This window comes from Canis aureus, chromosome 30, assembly GCF_053574225.1.
Source record: "Canis aureus isolate CA01 chromosome 30, VMU_Caureus_v.1.0, whole genome shotgun sequence".
NCBI lineage: Eukaryota > Metazoa > Chordata > Mammalia > Carnivora > Canidae > Canis > Canis aureus.
The window spans coordinates 19,449,327-19,472,263 of NC_135640.1; the positions used below are offsets into that span (position 1 = coordinate 19,449,327).

General features: G+C 33.8%; 1 protein-coding gene across 2 annotated transcripts in view; it reads right to left on the reverse strand.

Annotated features, from left to right (window-relative positions):
- Positions 1–17,330, reverse strand: part of TMPRSS15 (transmembrane serine protease 15) — a 118,046-nt gene extending 100,716 nt beyond the window's left edge. Inside the window, exons 1-6 of one of the 2 annotated variants that reach the window (XM_077878861.1) lie at positions 17,186–17,330; positions 13,967–14,097; positions 13,629–13,696; positions 6,747–6,898; positions 3,860–3,904; positions 1,925–1,960 (exon numbers count right to left, since the gene is read on the reverse strand). In XM_077878861.1, coding sequence (XP_077734987.1) covers positions 1,925–1,960; positions 3,860–3,904; positions 6,747–6,898; positions 13,629–13,696; positions 13,967–14,097; positions 17,186–17,330 — 577 coding nt within the window. The remainder of the gene's footprint in view (positions 1–1,924; positions 1,961–3,859; positions 3,905–6,746; positions 6,899–13,628; positions 13,697–13,966; positions 14,098–17,185) is intronic. The other variant, XM_077878862.1, reaches the window with a different exon arrangement.
- Between the last annotated feature and the right edge of the window lie 5,607 nt (positions 17,331–22,937).

Below are 22,937 nucleotides of genomic sequence, written 5' to 3' on the forward strand. Positions count from 1 at the left end.
CACTTGTCTTGTTTAACCTTAGTTTCATTTTTGAAATATTCCTAAAATTAAAAAAAAAAACGTGCACCCAAACTGTGCTTTTTTTTCCTGTATAAGTCAGAAGGGAAAAGAAAGAAGGAGTCTAACTCTGTGGCAATCACAAATTGAGACGGTGCAGTGGTCTCTGTATTATTTTTTAATCTTATGATCACTCTCTAAGGTATGTATTTTAATCTAACGTTAAAAAAGACTGGGTAGCTTGCCAAACACCACATATAGAGTGATTGGTGGAATTAGTTAATGATGGATTTGACTATGCTTTTTTTGATGATAGAGACTTGTATGTTGTTTTGAGTCTTCAATTTACATACCAAATACCTAAAGTGTAAAAGATAGAGCTAAATGTATACATATCCCATCCTTGTAGCTTACATGTAAAAAAGGAGATTTTTGCTTCACTTCCCATGAGAGCAAAGTATGGATAAAGTACCCCTCTCACACTCTTTGTCACCCATTCTCCATCTCCTTTGGCCAGAGGAAACTGGCATAATAAAGTTCAGTCACTTCTTACATTTTTGACAAGTTTGTCCTCAGAAAAGTAAGAGAGAACTATTTACTTTTTAAGTCCAAGACTTTCTTGCTTTGACACCGATTTTTCCTCCTCTAAGTCATTGCACGTATTTCTCTTAGGACATTTTATACACTGAAAGTGTCTTAGATCCTGTGGTTTATATGAATCACTCAATGAAGTAATAGATAAATAGAAAACAGGCAATAATTTGGATATATGTTGCTGAGTTTCAAAGCTTTAGAAAGATATTTCTCAAAATACATTAAAATCACTTTTTTCAGCTTATTTTTAGACTGAAGGAATTAGCCATTATCAATTATAGAAGCATTTTTTTTTTTTGAAAGTGTGTTGAAAGGTGGTTTTAAATGCTGTAAATAATTTACCATCTTGGAGAGGAGACTGTGAGATAAAGAACAGTTTTATTTATTAGTATGCTGGATTGCTGTATGGGTTAAAACCTAAACATAACCCCGGGCAGCCTTTTCCTACCATAAACAATCTCTGCAGATTTGGAAGTGTATTGGATTGATTTATAAAGAATTTTGATGAATGATTTATGTATCGCTTTCCTTTTCAAACATAATGCCAACTATTTTATTCAAGAATTATTAAGTTTTACTCAAAAGGGCATTTATGGTTTTACAAATGTTCTCTCCTTGTATGTATATAATATTTGATATGGATTCTAATAATATAAAAATGGCAGTATTATTTTAGGACCTGAAGATCTATATAATATTGCCTTTATGGAGTTTTTCTGAAGAGATGAAGGACACATCCAGGCCATTCAACATCAAGATTAAGTTAGGACCAGAAAAGGCAATTTAGTTGGCAAGCAGATAGACAAAAGCACAGTAGACAATTACCTGGAATCCAGAGAAACTGGCACATCAAAGATACATACTGGGAGTTAGCACAAAGAAGCCACTTAATGAAAACTTGTTGAATGAGTGAATTCAAGGCTATTTCAGTGCTGGTTTGGCAGCACATATTGGATTGAGAAAGCAAGCATTTCTACCTTGTATGCAGACAGGATAATTAGAGAAAAAAACCCAACCCCCACATCTGATGAAAACTACATCTCTTCTGGCAAACATTTTGATTCTATTGGTGGCATTCTTAGCAACAGATAATAACCAGGGTTCTAGCCAGAGGACTGGAGTGAGGTTAGCTAATCCAGGCATTAGCCTTGAATACATTGCTCACTTTTGGCGCAATGTTAGGCTAAAGCTGCAAACTTTTATGCTTCAATTTTCTTATCCATAAAATAGGAGCAATATTAACTGCTGTGTTAGCAGAGAATTCTCAAGAGCCTAAAATAAAAAATAAGTGAAAACTTTTTGAAAAGGTATAAGTAAAATTGTTAAAACTGACCTGGAGTTGTCAGAGGAGTGCTGGTTGTTAGCTTTTCTGTAAAAATAAATGACATTAAGATAATTATTACCTTTTTAAACTGATTCTTAGGACTTTATTGTATATTTTCTCTGCTTAATATTTAACCTGAGAGTTTTTATTTTAAAAAATATTTATTTACTTATTTGGGAGAGAAAGAGAGCATGAGTGAAGGGAGGAACAGAGGGAGAGGTAGAAGCAAATTCCCGCGGAGCAGGAAGTCTGATGTGAAGGTCCATCCCAGGACCCTAGGATCGTGATCTAAGCCAAAGGCAGACACTTAACTGACTAAGCCACACAGGTAACTAAGCCCCTAACCTGTGAATTATGATTATCCATTGACTTAAGAATATGTCATTTGTATCTGCCTCTAAGAATAAATCTTTTATGTTTTCTTAAATTTTTAGAATTGTAGAGCAGAGGTTTTTAGATTTTAAGTCATTTACTTTCTAAGAAGATGATGTTATTCAATGGTCAATTACTAAACATGAAGATTCATTAATTTCTTAATGGCTGTAAACTTAAATGTTTTAGGTTAACCCGATGTTATTTGAAAAAGAAGTTTGGGATATGCTTAGATAATGGCTTTGGAATACAAAGGAATTACTTTTAATTTTTGAGTTTGACACTTAATAGCTGTGTGACTCTGGGCACATTGCTTATTATTTTTTTCTTTTTAAGTGGAAAAAAATATTACCACTCTACAGGATCATTCTGAGAATTAAATGGGGGCAACAACTGGTAAAGTATAGTACCTGGCCCAGGCAGATATTTTAATAAAATGTAGATCTTTCAAATATTATAAAAATGGTCACAATAATAGATAATACCAAAAGTACTATCTTTATAATTTTATAAGAATTTATAATTTAAAAATAATTTATACGTAAATTTGAAATTTGGCATGACTGAAATATTCAGAAAAAAATATTATTTGCGATTTATGTGAAGATTTTCAAAGGAATAAAGAGATGTGCTCCATGTTTCTGGTAGTTGGCAGAGTCAGGATTGATGTTTAGGGTTCCTGACTTCAATTTAAATTATTTTTCTGCAATATAATAATATTACATTTTGTGATAGGTTAGGTTAATTTTAGAATTTTTGATAATTTCCCAAAGCAACTTTTGGTAATGATGTGATCTTGGTGAGACAAAGTGAAATTCTAAATTTTATGAGCAGTAATAGCTAAGCGTAGTTAGAAAGATGGGATAAGGAAATGCAGGAATAGAGCAAAGTTAACATTAAGCTTTGGATTCTTCTTTCTTAAGAATGAGTTCTGAAAGTCATCATTTGATTATCTTTAAAACTTTTTTTTCTTTATTCCCATTGATCTTACAAATGTTATGGGTTCATCTCCAAGGCTACAGGATAAGAGCCACATTTTAGGATGCTATACATACTCACGCTTACACACATACACATGCTCACCATACATGTATGTGAACACACACCATACATGTATGTGAACATATATAGAGTTTAAAATATGAAAAGAAAATTTAAATTGGAAATGCATGTCCTTGGCATGTGTAACGAGGCACTATAAAATCTACAAGATTATAAATTGTTCTGTTTTTTTTTTTTTTAAGATTTTACTTATTTATTCATGAGAGACACACAGAGAGAGGCAGAGACACAGGCAGAGGGAGAAGCAAGCTCCATGCAGGAAGCCTGATGTAGAGCTCGATCCCAGGACTCCAGGATCACGCCCTGGGCCAAAGGCAGACGCTCAACCTCTGAGTCACTCAGGCATCCCTAAATTAAATTATTCTTAAACAAATGTAAACTTCTTACATTGTAATATGAAGAATAATATCGCAGATAGGGCTTTGGAAAAAAAAAAAAACCTTTTTCCCTAATGTCATGCAGTTTGATGATCACCAACTTATACTTTTTGAAAATGCCATAAGTACTGACCTGAAGTCGTTGCAGGACTAACTGTAGAGAAATTCTCCAAAGATGCTGGAATAAAGTAGATTTGAAGTTTGAGATTATGACACAAATATATTACAAAACAGTGAGTGCAGTTTGAATATCATTCAAAGGGCATCTGATCTTTTAGAATTCCCATTTTTATCCTAGCTCATGTTGGATGTTTCTATTATTATTTGATTGCAATACATTTGATGAATTTCCAGAATCTCTATGTTCTCTCTGTAAAATTTACCTGTACAGAAAGTTTGCTTTGTTTTACTCACTTAAGAAAAATATCTATTCATCATAGTTACATGGGATAATTTATATTTAAGACAACTAATATAACATTGCACACTAGATTGTCAAACTTAGAATGAATGGTTTTGCACTGAAATATATAGAAGATGTTAAAATAAACTTGTACATAATAATATCTACTGAGAATCAAGTCCTGTTTAAATATAAAGTGCTTTTCACATAAAGGTAAAAACCAGTTGTTTTCTTTACCCTTTAGATTGTTTAATAGTTTTAAAAATATGACAACTAGGGATCCCTGGGTGGCGCAGCGGTTTGGCGCCTGCCTTTGGCCCAGGGCGCGATCCTGGAGACCCGGGATCGAATCCCACGTTGGGCTCCCGGTGCATGGAACCTGCTTCTCCCTCTGCCTGTGTCTCTGCTCGCCTCTCTCTCTCTCTCTCTCTGTGACTATCATAAATTAAAAAAAAAAATAAAAAAAAATATGACAACTATGTAAAATATAAAGGAAACCAAAGCATCCCTTATGAAAAACCCTCATCTAGTCAATTTGTTTTTATTTAAAACTGTATTTATGATAAGTATGTGAAGAGGTATATTCTCTTCTAACTAGGTTGTTTATTTCAGTATTTCTTTCTGCATTGCTTTGTTCCTACAAGATCTATAGCAGCTTCATAAATAAAATATGTTAGATTATTGATGAAGAAGGTAACAAAATAAAGTTTATAAAATTTTTTCATCAAGAGTTTAATATTTTAATTTTTTATTATATTTTATTTAGCTGTGAACTCTATAAAAACCAAGGTATTTATGAAAATTTCAACCAATTTTAAATGTAATAAATTAAAACATTCACATGAGACAAGTAAATATTAAACTTAAATATCTAAAATTAACCTTGGTGTCATGATAAATGTATCCTAACATAGTTCAGTACATTAATGTAAGTTCAAGGTGTAGAGCATATTTTTGAGTTGTTGATGTTGTGATATAGTTTATCACATCTATGATATTTATCTTAAGTTAACTCAAGGACATGCTTTTATTGAATAAATAAATATTTTTTAAAACCATCCCCAAATAGCCCAACTGTAGGGAGTCATGAAAATAAGATTTAGCCTGCCTGTTAATTCATTTGCCATAATAAACCTCCAGAAACTGATGCATATTCAACTAAAGACAGTAAGAAACCAATTTCCTAGAAGAAAACGACTATTGAGAAAGAATCAATGCTGTTCAAAGATAAAACCATTGTAAACAGGCTAGTATAATAGATAAGAGCACAAGCATTAGGGTCAGACCACCTGAGTCAGAATCTTCAATCTAACTCTAAATAACTGTGATTTAAGGCTATTTATCAAAATTATTTGTGCTTTGCTCTTCTCATCTGTAAAATGGGGAGTAGTAAAAGACACTCCCCAAAGTAGTAAGACACAAAGTAGTAACTTTAATGTAAGGATTAAATGTGTCGATAAATAAAGCACCTGTTCTAACTTACACTAGTAGTTTTTAAGCTCATCTGAATCAGACAAAGATCTAAAATGGTCTCTGCTCCAACAGCTGTGCCAGAGGGAACAAAGCCATCAGTAGAGGAGGCTCTTAAGAGCGTTACTTACCTTCTCCTAGGATACAACAGAAGACTCAATGGAAAAGAAAACTGTGCTTGATGAACCAATACTGTAAGGAAAAGCGACTACAGGTCTGCAACTTCAGTAAAAGTAAAAAACAAAACAAAAAACTTCTGCATGTTTTTATACATTTGATTTAGAGACAAACCTATACTGACTGATCTCATTCTGTAGCAAAACTGCTTACATTGGTGTTAGTCTATTAAAGTTTGCCTTTATTCCACTTGATGTGGGCATTTATATATTGACTAGCTTTCTAATGTCCAACAGTTTTTAGATTCTGAAACACACTTGGCTCTAAGGTTTATAGATAAGGAATGATGGACCTGGATGGACCTGGCAATCAGTAGTATTGTTTTCAACCAAAATGAAGACATAATGTAAATGTTTGTTGAATTGAATTGAATGGAGGACAACTAGAATGGAAAATTTAGAATAACCTAGCCATTGATAGATATTTATTATCTTGCTATTATTTTTGATGCCCTATCTCTTTTCTCTTTGATTTATTCTTATTTTAAAATCACTTATTTTAAGAATGAGGTTTTATTTTTTTTATTACCAAATAGGTGGGATGAATCAAACTCATTGATCTCTTTATTTCCTCCTCCTCCTTCTTTTAAGTTCTTAACTATAGAGTGGGCTTGATACTTGATTTTGTAATTGAATAATGTCTATGACTCTATCAGAAAGTAATGACTGCTACTTATTTCTGAAAAATCAGGGTGAGCTTGACTAAAGCCAAGAATGTGATGAGACTCATAAACATTTGTGTATGCCAGGATTTTCAGAACCTTTTTGATATTTTACGAACTTTTTCTCACTGATGTTTTCCTTCAAATATGGTTTCTCTGTATTTTGAATTTCTCATGTAAATGTGCTACCTCAGGCAATAAGACATGTTCCTAAAGTCAAGGATGATCCTACTGCCTCCCTGGTATATAGCTAGAATTTTAATTTCATAGTTTAATGATTCAAAGAAATCAAATAATGTTCACAGATACCTGTGATATCAATGCTGTTCAAATCAATATGGAAAGTGACCAGTTGGCTGGATTTATTTGCTTCGATGCCTTGAATCAGTTCTTCTTTTACATTTTCATCTGACACCCACCGGGCAAAGAAAAGGTCAAATATAACTATAATGCTGCCATTTCTGCAAAGCAAAAGATGATATAAGAAGAAAAAGTCAGCCTTTATCAAATGATTTGTGCTTAATTCATGTAATATGTCTTTGAAATTCTCTATACTTACCACCTTATTACACCTGTGTACTAAAATTTGATAGGTTATGTCAAATATCATCTTTATTTTATAGATGGAAGCAAAGGGAATTGAAAGACCAAATGTTGGGGATACCTGGATGGCTCAGTGGCTGAGCAATTGCCTTCGGCTCAGGTCGTGATCCCAGGGTCCTGAGATGGAGTCTGGTATTAGGTTCCCCCCCCGGGAAGCCTGCTTCTCCCTCTGCCTATGTCTGTCTCTTTCTCTGTGTTTCTCATGAATAAATAAATAAATAAAAATCTTTGAAAGACTGAATGTTTCTCCAAGAACACAGACATATCCATAATTGGAATCTAAGTTTTCTGCATTGGCACCCTAATCCTCAGGCCATGCTATTCCCCAGGGTTACCTGTGTCAAATTAAACACAATTACATGGTATCATGATATTTATTATTAATTTACTGTTTTAAGGAAAGAAAAGTGTGGATCTGTAATTTCACACAGATGGTCTCTACTAGGGTGAAGTCTAAGAGAGTTTCACTGACTTCAGGGAAGATTTCTGTATCATTTATAAAGGTCTGTTTGATATAAAATATCAAATATGCCCTGATTTCAAGGGATAGAAAGAAGACACATATATTTGGGATTTCTCATGGTCAAGAGTTGGTGGGATCATTTTGCCTACATTATTTCTGACCATAACATTAGAATTCAATTATTTGGCCCAAATCATATACTTGTTTATTTGCCCCCTTTTCTGAAACATAGAGTTAAAAAGTCTTCTTCACTGATGATTTGTTTACAGTTTAAAGAAACATAAAAATGACTAATTTTTTGGTCTAAAAGCGATACTTGAAAGACTTTGCTCTCCTGTCTACACCTCTGCTTGGTTTATGGTATTCTTTTAGGTTAAAACCACTTGGGAGACAAACTCTAGCCCTGACCTTCATCGTGTGTGTCTCAGAAAGCTGGGGGTACTCAGATGGTACTCGGATCCTAAAGTCAAAGACTAGGAGGATCAAATTGTACATTGTATGTTTGCTGGTTCTGAAATGTGGGTAGTTACACTCATATCCTTGTGGTGTCTATAAGTTAATGAGATTCTTCAAGGATTCCTTCAGTTCTAAAAGCATTCTTTACTTATCTGTCCATACCATGATTTTGGTAGAGCTTAAAATATTTTCTTTCCCTATACATAGGATCAGAACGTTCCATAAAGATTATAGTAGATCAACATCTCCTCGAGGAATGATAGTCCTCCTGAATGTCTGTGCCACTATTCAGGCTCAAAGTTTAGCAGAAGTTATTCTGTATAGCTGGTTTTTCACTTTTGAAATGAACTGGCTTACTGTGATATAATAATTTCACACTTCATCTCTATTAAATAAACTATTGTCAAAAGCTAGAACGTTTAACTTTGCTTAAATCATAGTAATCAAATCTTGTAAATGAGAAGACTCCTTAGTAACTGTTTAGCTCAGGGTTCCCTAAACTTACCCATGCATGGAACCACTTGCTGTCTTTGATAAAGATATATTTTGTTGCACTTTTTTTTTTTTTAAATCTACTCTCTCACCTTAATTAATTTTTCCATGCTGGCTGAATTTTATTTGAGAATAACTCTCCATTTTCTCAGGAAAGTTGGTATTTTCTTCATCCATTCCTTATGTCAACGACAGTTTTATTCACGGGCATATAACTGCACCATGATGAATGGAATCTGAGGGGACACCCATGAGAAATTTCTGGAAAATTTGTCCATATCTAACTGAGAAAGGCTCATAGTAGGCAACTATTCTACTTTGTTCAACATTACAATATTTACATATCATTGCCAGAACTGCTACTTCCACCTTGGAATCATGAGCTATGGTTGACAAGCTAAAAATGGGATAGCAAAAGAAGGAAAACACCTAAATTCCTGATTATGCCATTGTCGTTGTACAATTGAATTAACCTCTGCTGAAACTTCCAGTTTTCTTGTGATGTCAGATCATACGCATTTGCTGATTGTGGCACTTTTAGTCATGTGTTCTGTTAATTGAAGTTTTAAAAATCCTAAGTGGCATAGAACTCACAGCATTTATTCCATATTTATTTAAAGAGAAGCTCCAGAAAAGAGAGATTACTGTGTTTTTGCACCTGATATTGTCTAACATTGTTATTTTAGCAACAAGGAGATTGGGGCTTAGACTAATGTAGGTAACTTTGTCCAGAGTTGTACACTTACTACTATCAGAGACAGGAATGAAAACCAGGACCTCTGTTTCCCAGTTGTGTTTTTACATAGTTCCCATTCTCATACCCCCAACACCACCACTATCAATGCCATGGGAACTATTTAAGAGGAAAGAGAACACAACACATTTACTTAGATGCAGGTCCAGGTTTTTATCTTGCATTGTTACCAGATTTTTATATCCAAAGAGATAGGGAAAATAGCTAGTTGGGTTTTGAGGTGGAAGGGATAGATATTTTTTCCCTCCATAATTTTGAGAGATAGAACCTTCTCTTTTCTTTTCCTCTCTCTCTCTCTTTCCTTCTGCCTCCCTCCTTCTTTCTCCTCTCTGATACTCTTTCCTCTCTCTTACTTTGCTCTCACTCTGTCCCTTCCTTTTTCTCCTCCTCCCTCTTCTATTTATGTCTCCTTAACTGCCCTTTGCCCCCAAATAGTTAAATCCACAGGATTAATTAAGGACAGGATTAAAGATATTTCTCTGTCTTCATATCTACATTTTCACTTTATTCTTGGTTGCACAGTAGATAGTTTTAATTCTGATTGAATCTTGGTTCTCTTTTTTTTTTGTTAAGGTTTATTTATTTGGGAGAGAGAGAGAGAGAGAACATGTGTAAGCAAGGGTAGGGGCAGAGGCAGAGGGAGATGGAGAGAAATCCTCAAGCAGATTCCTCGCTGAGCACGGAGTCCTACAGGGGCTGTATCCCAGATCCTGATTTCATGACCTGGGGGAAATACAGAGTTGGCTGCTTAACTGATTGAAACCCCCAGGTACCCTCAGTTAGGTCTTTATGCCATTTTCCACATGTTTAATTTGACTGAACACTTGATTTATTTGGCTTAAGGAGTGAAGAGGTAAGGCATTTTTGGTAGAGAAAGTACAAGACTGGTATTTTCCTTCACTGAATTGAAAGTAACTGGATTAGTTTATTCTCAGGCGTGAAATATTTTATATGAAAGATGCAACTTAGCTGGAAATTGTACATTACATTTAATTATTTATACTTTGGAAGGACAAGAGTTTCATATTATATATATATATATATTCTAAATATATTCTATATGTGTATATATATATACACACAGTTTTGTTTATTCATTTTTACAGATAACTTCTTACTGTTTTTTAAGCTTTTATTTTAATTCCAGTTAGTTAACATTTATCATATACAGTTCTATTAAAATTTCTTTTCTCATTCACTGTAAATGTTGAGCTAAGAGATATATATGTAGAAATCGGGAGAACCATAAAAAAACATTTGTGCCTCGCCTAGTAAGAAAACCAAAGCTGTTATTTGATTAGTTTGATACTGATCTTGATCACTGCTGTTAGATTGATTTTATTTATTAGGGTAAATGAGAATTCTTCCTTTAGGAAAACAACAACCACCTAATAATGGCTATTTTCATCTCAAAGTATTTATTCCCAGGGAATATCTGTTTTGCTTTTTTTTTTAAAGCAGATAAATTCTAACATTGTACAGAGAGCCTGTGTGCAATAAATCAAAATGTTTCTTATCTCTTATTTTCTTAATGGTATTGATAACCTCTAGGGTTGCTGAGTAAACAAAAGTCTTTCGTTTGCTAACTTTGTGACTCATCTGTGCCCAAAGGGCAAAATTAGCTGCATATTGCCACAAAGGGTAAACAGCACTTTTTTAAAAGAATTAACTGCTAAATGTTCTCTGAGTCAAAGCACTTTCCACGAAGCAGAATGACATAAAGTGCTCCCAGAGGAGAGCAAACTTGCAGAGTGGCCATGCACACACACACACACACACACAATTTAATTCACAACCTGGGGGTTGGTATTAAGTAATGTTTTTAAAAGGAAGAAAGGATACCTTGATTCAGTTTAGTTTTCTGACTGCTCTAATTTGAACATGTACTTGTGAGTGTAGCATGAGTTGAATTGAGATCAGTAACCAAAAGGAAAATAGTATTTTAAAGGAGTTTTAGATGTAGTTTGCACAGATGGTGTGGTGGTTACTGAGAATCCATTATTTCTGTTACTTGATTTTGTCAATTGCAGTTTAAAATTAAAATAATTTGTAAAGCTAATTAGGAGTCTGCCACTTTATTCTGAGTGTCATCTTATAAATGATTATTTAAAGTAAACCTAAATGTTTGCTTGTTGGTTTCTTTACTGCTTCTGATTTTCTTTTCCTAACCCTCTCAGTCTCCTGGAGAGCCAAGACCTATAATTTATCTTGCAGACATTTTCATGAAATTTCTTTGCATTGCATCTTTCAAAAACTCACTTCTGATTTAAAAGTAGTTCAGCTACAACTGGGTGTATCTCTACAGAGATAAATGTATTATTTGTAAATCATTATAAAATATATATCAGGGTTTGGCTACTCCATTGGTCTTCTAGATAGCTATAAAGGAGAAGAAAGAAAGAATTCCTCAGCTCAAATAGTTTACAGTTTCCAATATAGTGATTTTACCATCTAGAGAAATAAAAGAGTACTTATTAAATATTAAAGAAAATGCGGGGGTTTTGATAATCCACCAAGCTTGTGTATAAAAATCTATATTCAGCAATTTTTCCCAATCTAGTGAAAATCTAGATTTTTCCCAATTTCCCAGCATTTTTTCCTAATCTAAAGTAATCCAGCATGTTGTAAATAGGTGGATACGAAGAGTTCCATTAGCAAAGCTATCCTAGTAAACTCTGCAATATACTCTGTACTTTGTATGGATTTCATTGGGTAGAGCCTGCTATAACGAGAGGCAAGTACCTGGGACACCTCTTCTTAAGAAATGCTAAAATGTTTGAGAAATCTGAATTAATGCTTTAATGCAGAGCTCTACACTCAGTCCACTACAAAACTGGAAAGGGAAAATTGGATCCTTACACTCCAAAATAGACAAATCACTTAAAGTGGCAAAAAAACAAAAACCACTTGTATGCAAGTTTTTATCCTCACAGAATATTGAATATATATATATATATTTATATATTATGTATTTTAAAAATAGCCTTTGAGAAAGACAAAAAAAAAAAAGCAAAACAAACAAATAACAAATAAAAACCTTTCCCAAGATTCCATATGTCTCCTTCCAGTCCTAATATTGAGTCAATGAAAAGAAGTTTTCAGAGGTAATAAGTCCTGAAAACAGGAGTAGAAGCTTCTATACTGTAGATAGGAATGAAGACATAGATGGCTGTAGGGCTGTCTGCCAGGGGGACCAAGATGTCATGGATATACAGTGAGATAAAGAATGATAAGAATAGGGATGCCTGGCTGGCTCAGTGGTTGACCATCTGCCTTCGGCTTAGGTCATGATCCCAGGGTCTTGGGATTGAGTTCCACATCGGGCTCCCCTGCAGGGAGCTCCTTCTCCCTCTAGGTCTCTGCCTCTCTCTGTGTGTCTCTCATGAATACATAAATAAAATCTTTAAAAAAAGAAGAATGATAAGTATAGATACATAAATAGATGAGAAAGAAGAAAAAAAGGAATGAAAGAAAGGGAGAATGAGAGAGACAGAGATTTATCAACTTTTTCTTGTTATTTTCCTCTGATAGGATTAGTTTTGTGACAAAAAGAACTGGCAAGACCTTGAGATTTCTTCTGCTCATGAAATAATCCTCATTTGACCTTTTCACTGTTTTTCTAAACATGATCTTAGTCTTTGAGTTGACCTTCTTTCCCCTATTTGGTCATGAAGAACTAAGGATACTTTTACTAATGTCAGTACTCTTGTCCAAACCGGGTACCAAGTATGTTTGTTGCCAGGCTCTCTGACTCAGTTGTTTGTGATCTGGTAGGAGATAAGACTTTCTGTGGAGTGGGACTCATGCTTTCTCCAATGACCTAACGTCCCTTATGGCTTCTATTTGAAAAAGGTTAAATGTCGGACTCTTAGACTGACATTCAATACCCTCCTGATGTCTCAACATCTTGGAGGACACTCACTGACAGCCAGAAAATATCATTACTATGCTGTATTAATTCTTCTTTTTGTATCAGAAATGGCATCCGTTTTCTCCTCTCCTTAGGTCGTCTTGTCTTGCAACAGCATACACATATGCTCTCTCCCATGATTGACAGTGTAAATGGAAGGTAGTAAGTGGACTTCTTCCACATGTTCATAGCAAATTAAAACACTCTATCGGCATCTGTATACCTTCAGCCTCAGCCCCTCCATGTGTCTCTGCAAGCTTTTACCCAGGAGAGAGAAAAATGTTAACATAAGATAAACTATCCAGAGTTTTTATTTGCTACAAATATGAAAGTTTGTGCTGTGCCACTTTTCTCACAAAATCTTCAGGAAAATGTGGAAAATTTTAAATGTTCCCTTTTCTCCTAACCATGAGACACTATAATAGCAAATATTAGGAAGTATTAGCCAAAAAAATCACTATTTTGTGATTCTGTATTCTTTTTATCAATAGAAAATTTTTAATCTATACTCACTCAAATTGTAAAATTCTTGAGTTTTTGTATTCATTTTTCAGGTTACTTGATTGAAAGATCTCATTTATCTAAAAAAATAAAAGTTTTAGAGAAGCATATTATATTTAAGACAAACTTTCAACTACTTTAAACAAATTGATCTTTCTGTTCTGCTTAGAATTGGATTACAATTTCCTTCATTGTGGTGATGGGACTCATGCACTTAAGCATTCTGGGTGTATTACATTTATTTATTAATTTCCTCAAAGTAAGAAAATGGGTTCCGTGTATCTTTTGGCAAATAGTTAGTGAAATATGTTTTGAAATTTTAAATCAGCTGAAAAAAGACAGTCTCCTACCATTTGCTGAAGGTCAAAAGCAAGAATTTTGAAATCCACTGAGAGTTTGTCTTGCAAATTAGGATTATATGTAGCTCCGGATATTATTTTCAATGTCCCTCTGGCTTTGTGACTTTCTCCAAACACTGCATCTAATGAATTAATAAGAAATAAGACACTGAAAAATATGATTTATGAATAAGAGAGAATATGCACATTCCGATTGATACTCAGAAGTAAATTTCTTGCTTCGTGCGTTGTTGGTGTGGTAGTTCTTGCTTTTTCTTTGCAGATTTCATGTTCCATAATTAGGTGCTTTTTTTTTTTTTTGGCTACATGGTTATTTTATAAGATTAAAAATAAACTCTCTATGCTACCAATCTTTTTCTTTTCTTTGAAATCTAACCCACAATCCTAGCTTCCAAGTGGTTTGTCTTCCTTCCTCCTTTTCTTCTTTCTTTCTTTCTTTCTTTCTTTCTTTCTTTCTTTCTTTCTTTCTTTCTTTCTTTTTCTTTCTCTTTCTTTCTTTCTTTTTCAACTAAGATTCCTGTTGGAAGATAAGGGATAGACTTCTGCCAGTTTGAGAACTGATTCAGGGAATCATGGTGAGAAATGGACCATTAAAAGTTTTAAAAGTTTTGTAGTTGGTTTCAGATACTTCTTGAACACCTGGCATCCAAGGACACTGTTGGTTTTCTACATGTGGATTGCTGTGAAGGTTTCAGTGTGTGTTTACTTTGAAACAGATTTGAAACTACTTCTTTTATTCTAACAATTATAAAGTTGATATGTAAGACCTTTGCCATTAGTTAGTGACTATTGCTATTGGAGAAGTTATTGAGAATGCTGCAGAAAATATATTATCTTAATGCAAAAAAATGTTAAGGGAAAAGGTAGATTGAATATAAACATGGGTAATAAAATGTGTGTCATCGAGTCTTGAATAATCCCTTTATCAGAATATCTTTCTTGATATATATTTAAATTTAAAATGAGACTCTTCAACTGAAACACAATAATGAAATCATTGCAAATGTATTAATGATGATACATAATTCCCACATTGTGATATGAGAAGATGTTATTTCTCCTTTTCCCAGGTGGAGAAATTGGGGCTATGATTCACTATGAAAATTTCCCAAGGTGATAAAGTTCTTAAGTGACAGATTTGGACAAAGGGTTAACACAATGTAGAACCCAGGCTCTGTCATATGTTGACACCAAATTTCCCAGTCCTGAAGGAATATTAGAAATAATATTTTAAGCAATAAACTGGCATTCAATCTAAACAGTTATCATTGTATAATTGATGAAATATATTATCATTTATGCCATTTTGTTTTTAAATACTCAAAACTGCATTTAGATTTACATATTTAACTGTGGAAAACAAGGAAAGACAGAGGAACTCTGAATTAGAGAAGACTGGGGAACAGGATGACTAAATCCTGTGCAGGAATCTGCTTTGGATCCTGAACAGGTAAAGGACATTAGTGGGAAAACCAACAATGTGTGAACAAAATGTCTTGTTCAGTTAATAACATTGTACTCATGTTAATTTCTTGGTTGTGCCAATGGTACTATGGATATAAAAGATCCTGACATTAGGGGAATCTGGGTGAAGGTTATATAAGAACTCTACAAGTTTTGCAATCTTTTGTAAATCTAAAATGATTTTCAATAAAAAGTAAAACAATCTATGAAAGGTAGCATATCTTATGTCCTCTGGTATTCTATTATAACTTTAACTCCACTCTCCTTTTATATTTAGTTGTTCACTATCAAATCATTTTAACATTTATAAATATTTATTTTTATTTACTTGTAAAACAGCTTTTGTAATTTTTGTACCTTTTTCCTTAAACATCAAAGATTCCAATGGACTCTCTAATGATTATTCATTCTTCAAGTTACTTACAGCATTTAATTAAGACCAAAACAGACACTTTTCTAATAGTCTAAGTGAACTTTTCTATAAAATATCCTAAATCTTCTTGCTCTCAAAAATATATTCCTTGTATTCAGCTATAGTATTTAAATGGGATTGTATTGGAATTATTTTATAAAACTATACAGTACTGATATAAATTTAAACGAGTTACTTAAATTTGTCTCTGATTCCTCACTTGTAAAATGAAGGTAACTATGGAGTGGAGGGGTGGCATAGCAGTTAAGTGCCAGATTTTGGTTTCTTCTCAGGTTGTGATCTCATGGTAGTGAGATTGAGCCCCCAGTGGAACTCTTAGTTGGGCTCTGTGTTCAGCATGGAGTCTGACTGAGATTCTTTCCCTCTCTCTCTCTCCTTCTGCTCCTCATGCTCTCTTTCCGTATCTCTTTCTCTCTGAAATAAATATCTCTTGAAAATAAATAAACAAAATGAGGGTAACTATAACAACTAACAACTCATTGTAACAAAAGAATACATTTGAAGATCTTTGAAAAGCTACCAGTATAGATAATTTAGCTCTAAATAATTGTTATTTTTCCTTATTTCCCTATTTGTTACAAATTGCTATTCAGGCATTTTGAGATCTTTCTAAGTCTATAGTTACATCCAAATTCTCTTAAATTGTTGCCATTCAAATTGTTGGACATATAGACAATATTATTCTCTATAAATAAACAATATATTTCCTTTAACCTTCCCTATTTATTGACCTGACTAGTTAACAATGTTTTAATATGTTTATAATTTAAATTGTATCAGAATGGTCGCTTGGGTGGCTCAGTCAGTTAAGCCTCTGCCTTTGGCTTAAGTCATGATCCCAGGGTCCTGGGATTGAGCCCCACATGTGGTTCCCTGCTTGGCAGAGAGTCTGCTTCTCCCTTTGCCTCTGCCCCTCCCCCAGCTCATGCAGACTGTCTCTCTCTTAAATAAATAAGTAAATAAATAAATAACTAAATAAATAAATAAATAAACAAATAAAATCTTTTTAAAAATTACATCAGAAGGAATCCATGGGCTATGACATCTACTTTATGTTCAAACTAAAAAACTTAACATTTTTTTTTTATTTTAAAAATTGAGTCTCATGCTTGAAATCTGCCTTAAATCCCAAATTACTTATGAGCTCATTTTCTAATATTCTATGAAGTGAACTGCAGAAAGCATCTGAACACAACATAGATATCTTGTCATGAAAGCATAGCAACAAATAGAACGTAGTGGTGGGATAACTGAGAATAGAGTGAGCACATTCAACTGGGAGATGCTTCAGTAGCCAAAGCCACGGGACTTACCTCTTTCTGATCTCTCAATTGCCAGCCAGGACACTGCAAATAATCCAGCACAGAGAACCACCATTAAGGCAAAGAGAACTATGAACAAAACTTCATAGGTACTCAGAGAATGGTGCCTTGAAGATATACTTCTTTTTGACACCATTATTGGCTTTTGAAAGCCTGCTAATCTAAGAACTATAAAAGAATGTAGAACCCTCTACCAACTGAAGAGCAAACCTCTCAAGTTGTCCAGGATATGTAAAGCAACCACATAAGTCTACCCTAGTGTTACCAGTCAGTGTAAATGAGTTGTGTATGTCCCTTTAGCAACATTATATCTCTATACGTTAAGTAGCTTAAAAAGGGTGGTTAATCTTTAAGAAGATATTAATGAGTAAAGATATGCCTGGAGTTATAAATGTTAATCACCTGAACAAGCCATTTGTTGAGGTGAATGAAATTAGATGCACGTGGTAAACAAAAATGACACTTTATCATTTCCAGAACTATTAAGAAAAATGTGAAATTCATGGCAAACAAATTAGTCATTAGACACATGCGCTTGATATTTATAGAGAGTTTCTAACAGATAACCTTCTACCCTCTGACTCAGGTCATTATTAAAGCAATTCTCCTAATCTGTGTAGGTGTAGACATTTTAAAAATAACTTATGTACAGATATATATTAAGCCCAACATCTATATTAATAGGTATATCTCTCTCTCTTCCCCTCCCTCCATCCCTCTTTCTCTCCCTGTGTGTTTACATATGTATATATATCATATGTATATGTTTCACATATTTCCTATTGAAATAATCACAAATTTTATAATCTTCATTAAATCATGGTTACCAATGAATGAGAGTAGTTGCTGAGAGAGGGGGAAAATTTCTATTTTAAGGAAGTATTCTGGGTGGGGAAGACATTGCTCACTTGTCTTGAACTTTATCTTTTTAAACAAGCTAATTGTAAGAACAGAACAGGTAGACCTGTACTTTTTGAGAAAATCAAGACTATTTTCTGATCATTAAAGAACAGTTTATTATTGGAACTTCTGTATTTTGAATAAGCAGTGAATCTAGAATTAAAAATAAATGAATAAAGCCAAACCTATTCTGAAGTAAACCTGTTTGCCTCTTGTTCTGGTAAGTGAAACTGGCCAGAGATAAGGAAGTCCCAGATCAGAGGGCTCTAATGCACTGAAATTGTGGCATATTATAATTGGCTGCAATAAGCATTAACTACTTCCACTTTCTTCTTCTTTATTCTTGAAATTTAATTTTGTACTCTGAAATCCTTGCTGATAAAAAGTATAATATAAATAACTAAGTGCATGTCATGGAATACATTTACATTTTTTACTTAACTGAGTTAATACTAATTACATTGTTAAACCCTTTAAAATATGCAGGAAGTGAGAGATACTGTTGATGGAGTTGGAAGAAGTTCATTTTACTTATATTCTAGGAGTTGATTCTAGTTATAGGCCAGACCCTTCACTAAAGTTGGAGCCTGGGGGTTGTGAATCTGGGGAGCCAAGAAGTTGGAAGGGAAATTGCTGCTTTCTGTATTACAACTGATGCAAATGCAATTACTTTTCAGAACTCAAGTAGAACTTTGTTATATTTCTTTGGACTTTGTCTTATAAGGGAAGGAGAAGTGCATACAATGATGAGTTCACATGCTGTGCTCTAAGCACAGGGTAAAAATATATTAAATATAAGATTGAAAACCAAAAATTATATACTTAGGTTCAGAAATGAAATCAACATTCATCTTATACATTCTCCTCAAATTATATTCTTTCAGTAATTATACTTTATATATTCACATAAATGAGAGAATAACTTTCTTTAAAAGAGGTAACAATTTCTAAAGGATAGACTAAAATAAGACAAACAAGTCGTGAAAAAGAGCAAATCCAATGTCTTAAAATGCAAAAAAAAAAAAAAAAAAAAAAAAAAGAAAGAAAGAAAAGAAAAAAAAAAAACTAAAATAAAATGGAATTTAGCCAACAGCTAATGAAACTCATTACAGAGTTATGATAATAAACAGTGTGTGATGTGGATCCAGAAGTAGAAAAATCTCAGTGGACTCAAATAAAGAGCCCACAAACAACTTGACTCACACATGGAAACTTCATGGATCAAAAAGATAATGTTACTAATAATAGGTGAGGAAAAGATGACTGTCCAATAAGTGATGCTGTGTTGGCTGGTTATCCCTCTCTGGATAAATAAAATCAGATCCTTATCTTATGCCATAAAGAAAAATAAATTCCAGGTGAATTAAATATACATAAAAAGTATAGAAAAATTTTGAAGAAAATGTAGAAAGATGTCTTTCTGATGATAGAGTGCTGAGGAATTAAAAAACAAACCAGGAAGGAGAATACTGATAAACTGTGTCAAAAACAACACTGACATTTTTTTAAATTATTTATTTATTTGAGAGAGAGTAAGAGCAGGGGGATGGACAGAAGGACAAGCTGGATTCCCTGCTGAACAAGGAACCCCATGCAGGTGCTTGATCTCAAGACCTTGAGATCACGACCTGAGAAGAGTCTCATGCTTGACTGTGCCATCCAGGCATCCCAACAAAGATGTGATTTTATTCTCTGACTGTCCAAGGGAGCAGTAATAATTTGGAGGGTCTCTGAAGATTAAGGCCATGAGCATTTATAGAAAATTCATTTCACTCTTCAGCATAATATGAGAAACTCCTGGCAGCTTTCACCTTTAAAAAATTTCCCGTGACTGGGTTGTTACCAAACAGATTTCTTCAATAAGGTTAAACTAATATATATATATATATAGCAAGAAAATCTATATTTTCAGCAAGAATACTTTTGGATTTTCTACAGATGATTTTTCCCTCTGAAAATATGCCTGTTTGCCCAGTGTTATAATCAATTAACACTTAGCTTACTCCTGTGATTCATGGTTCAAAGGTGACAGAGCGTTCAGAAACTCACATTTGCTTGTCTCTAAGACTGGTATATTTCTTTTCTTTGACTTCCCATATAATTTTAACATATTATTCTAATATCTAGTTGGTAAGCCCCTTCATATTTTATGCTTTGCAAGAGAACAGTGATCTTTCTTTGTACAAAGTCTGAGGACTATTTGATAAACATCTTGGGTTAAAAAAAAAAAGGATGGGGGGAATAGGCCTTTAAATATTATTAAATATCTTTTCTTTAAAAAAATTATTGATTTATTCATGAGAGACACAGAGAGAGAGAGAGGCAGAGGGAGAAGCAGGCTCCATGCACCGGGAGCCCAATATGGGACTCGATCCCGGGTCTCTGGGATCATACCCTGGGCTGAAGGTGGTGCTAAACCGCTGAGCCACCTGGGCTGCCCTTAAATATCTTTTCAATGAGGATCCTCAGGTACTGTAATCCCAGAGATTTGCTCACTGGATATTGTTTTCTACTATTTTGACACTTGAAGAAAAATTTGTCTCAGTATAAAAACTTGGTGTCCTCTTATCTTCCCCTCAAAAGCTTGCAGCTATTATTCCTCTGCAATTCTTTGGTCTGAGTATTAAACTCAACGATTACATTCATCTTTTGCTGACATGTATAACATCATCAATCAGCTGTTTGCTTATTTTTGTTTTCAAATTCTTTTTAGAAGGGTTGGATGATGGATTCTATATTTTCTGAATTCATTTGTATGTGAGAGACCTTCCTCTTTATACTTGAAAGAGAAAATAAGGGGGTGCCTGGGTGGCTCAGTGGTTGAGCATTTGCCTATGACTCATGTTGTGATCCCAGAGTCCTGGAATCAAGTCTGCATCAAGCTCCCTGCGTGGAGCCTGCTTTTCCCTCTGCCTATGTCTCTGCCTCTCTGTGTCTCTCATGAACAAATAAATAAAAACCTTTAAAACAATAAAAGAGAAAGTATCCTTTCCTAGGGATTATATGCTTGGGCAAATGACATTTATTTTTGTCTTGGAATTCTGAAGATATTTTTCTAATACTGTTTTCTGAACACAGAACATAATTGTGGAAATGTCTAAAGCTAACTCCCTATCTTAATTCTGTATGTGATGTGTTGTATATCTGGCTGAATGCTTAGAGAATTATTTTTTCATACTTGACGTTCAATAGAGAATAAGTTGGCATTGATTATTCTGAATGGAGTTTTCGTGAAAATGTAGTATACTTTTTCTAGTTACCCCTTCACTGAAAAATTAACATTCCTTTACTAAAATTTGTATTTTTTTTTTTGCTTTAATTTTCCAGATGTCTTATTGGGGTTGGAGTATAATTTTCTTTGCATTAAATTCTCTTGTCATTCCTTTATACCTATACCTTTCTCCTAATTGTTGCAGTATCTATGACTCCCTTATACATTTTATTTATATTCCATGTTCAACTTTGTGTTTTCTGTTCTCTGCTGCTGCTAATTTAGTGTTTATTTGTATAATGCTGTTGATTCTGATTGCTATTGGTTTTCTTAATTATAATCTTTCTCTTTTAATCTAATTCTGTGTTTTATTATCTTGTTACTGAGTTCTTATTGTCTTGACCTCATTTTCTTATTAACATCCTACAATAAACAGTGAATAGGAAACTTCCCTTTTGTTGAATTTGCTTCCAGATTCAGTTTTTTGGCAATATTTTACATATTATTCTCTCTCTTTGTCCTTTTCTTCTTTCTGAAGTATATTTACATGGCTGCCATGTTATTTCCTTTTATCTACTTCATGCTTCCATTAGCCCAATGGAAATCTAAGTTCTGCTTAGACTCTTTCTCATGATTTTCCCATAGAGTGGGTGAATTCTCCTTGTATTTGCCTGAGCTGCAGTTTGAGGAATGCATACTATAGGCTTTTTCTTTTTATTATGCAAATAGGGATTAAGGGAGGTTGGTTTCTTTTCCTGAAATTTCGTTGAACACTCTGTACCAAGGTCCCTATGTAGTCATGAAGAGTTTATTCTGTGTGTGAATGTGTGTGGGATGCCTCTGGGCTGCACACTATTCCCAGCAAAGAGATGAGTAGCTTTGAGAAATTATAAGCCTTATGGTTTTCTCTCATCTCCACTGAGATCCACTAACCAGTAGCTGGCCACTAAGAGTTGCTGGTCCTGAGATATTTTCTCTTCCTTTTTCTAAGGCTGTTTACTCACCAATTTGACCTGCTTTTCTACCAACTGAAAGGTATTAATACAATATAGAACCTTTCTGATTTTTTTTTTTTTCCAGCAGTACTGATGGGGAGGAGAGGGTTTGTAGGTGAACAATAGGAAAAAAGGGCCATGTTGAACCTCTTAATATTCTTGTTTTTGGACAAAGTTTATGCTATGAACTTGTTTGTTGTCTTGTTTTGCTTTTTTCCCCCTTTGGTTTTTGACTAGCTCATAACTAGTTTACAACTCATTTAATTAGGTTCTAGAGAAGAACATTTTAAGCTTCAGCTTTAATTCGGACTTGATGCAAAAGTCCATCTAATGTAATTTTTAAAAGTTGAAGTAGAGTTGACACATAATATGATAGTAACTTCAGGTTTACAACATAATGATTTCACAAATCCGATGTAATTTCTGGCTTAAAGATGACATCAATTTTAACTCAGCTAACACTATACCTAAAACATTAATTCAGATGTCATTTCAAAGCTTCATGGCTGTGAAGAGTCTGAGAAGACAATATAATTTAGTTTATATATATGTACAATATTTTCAGTTGAATACTATTTTATGGAAGGATACAAGAAAACAACATAAGGAGATTATAAATCTGCTTAATTAATAGTAA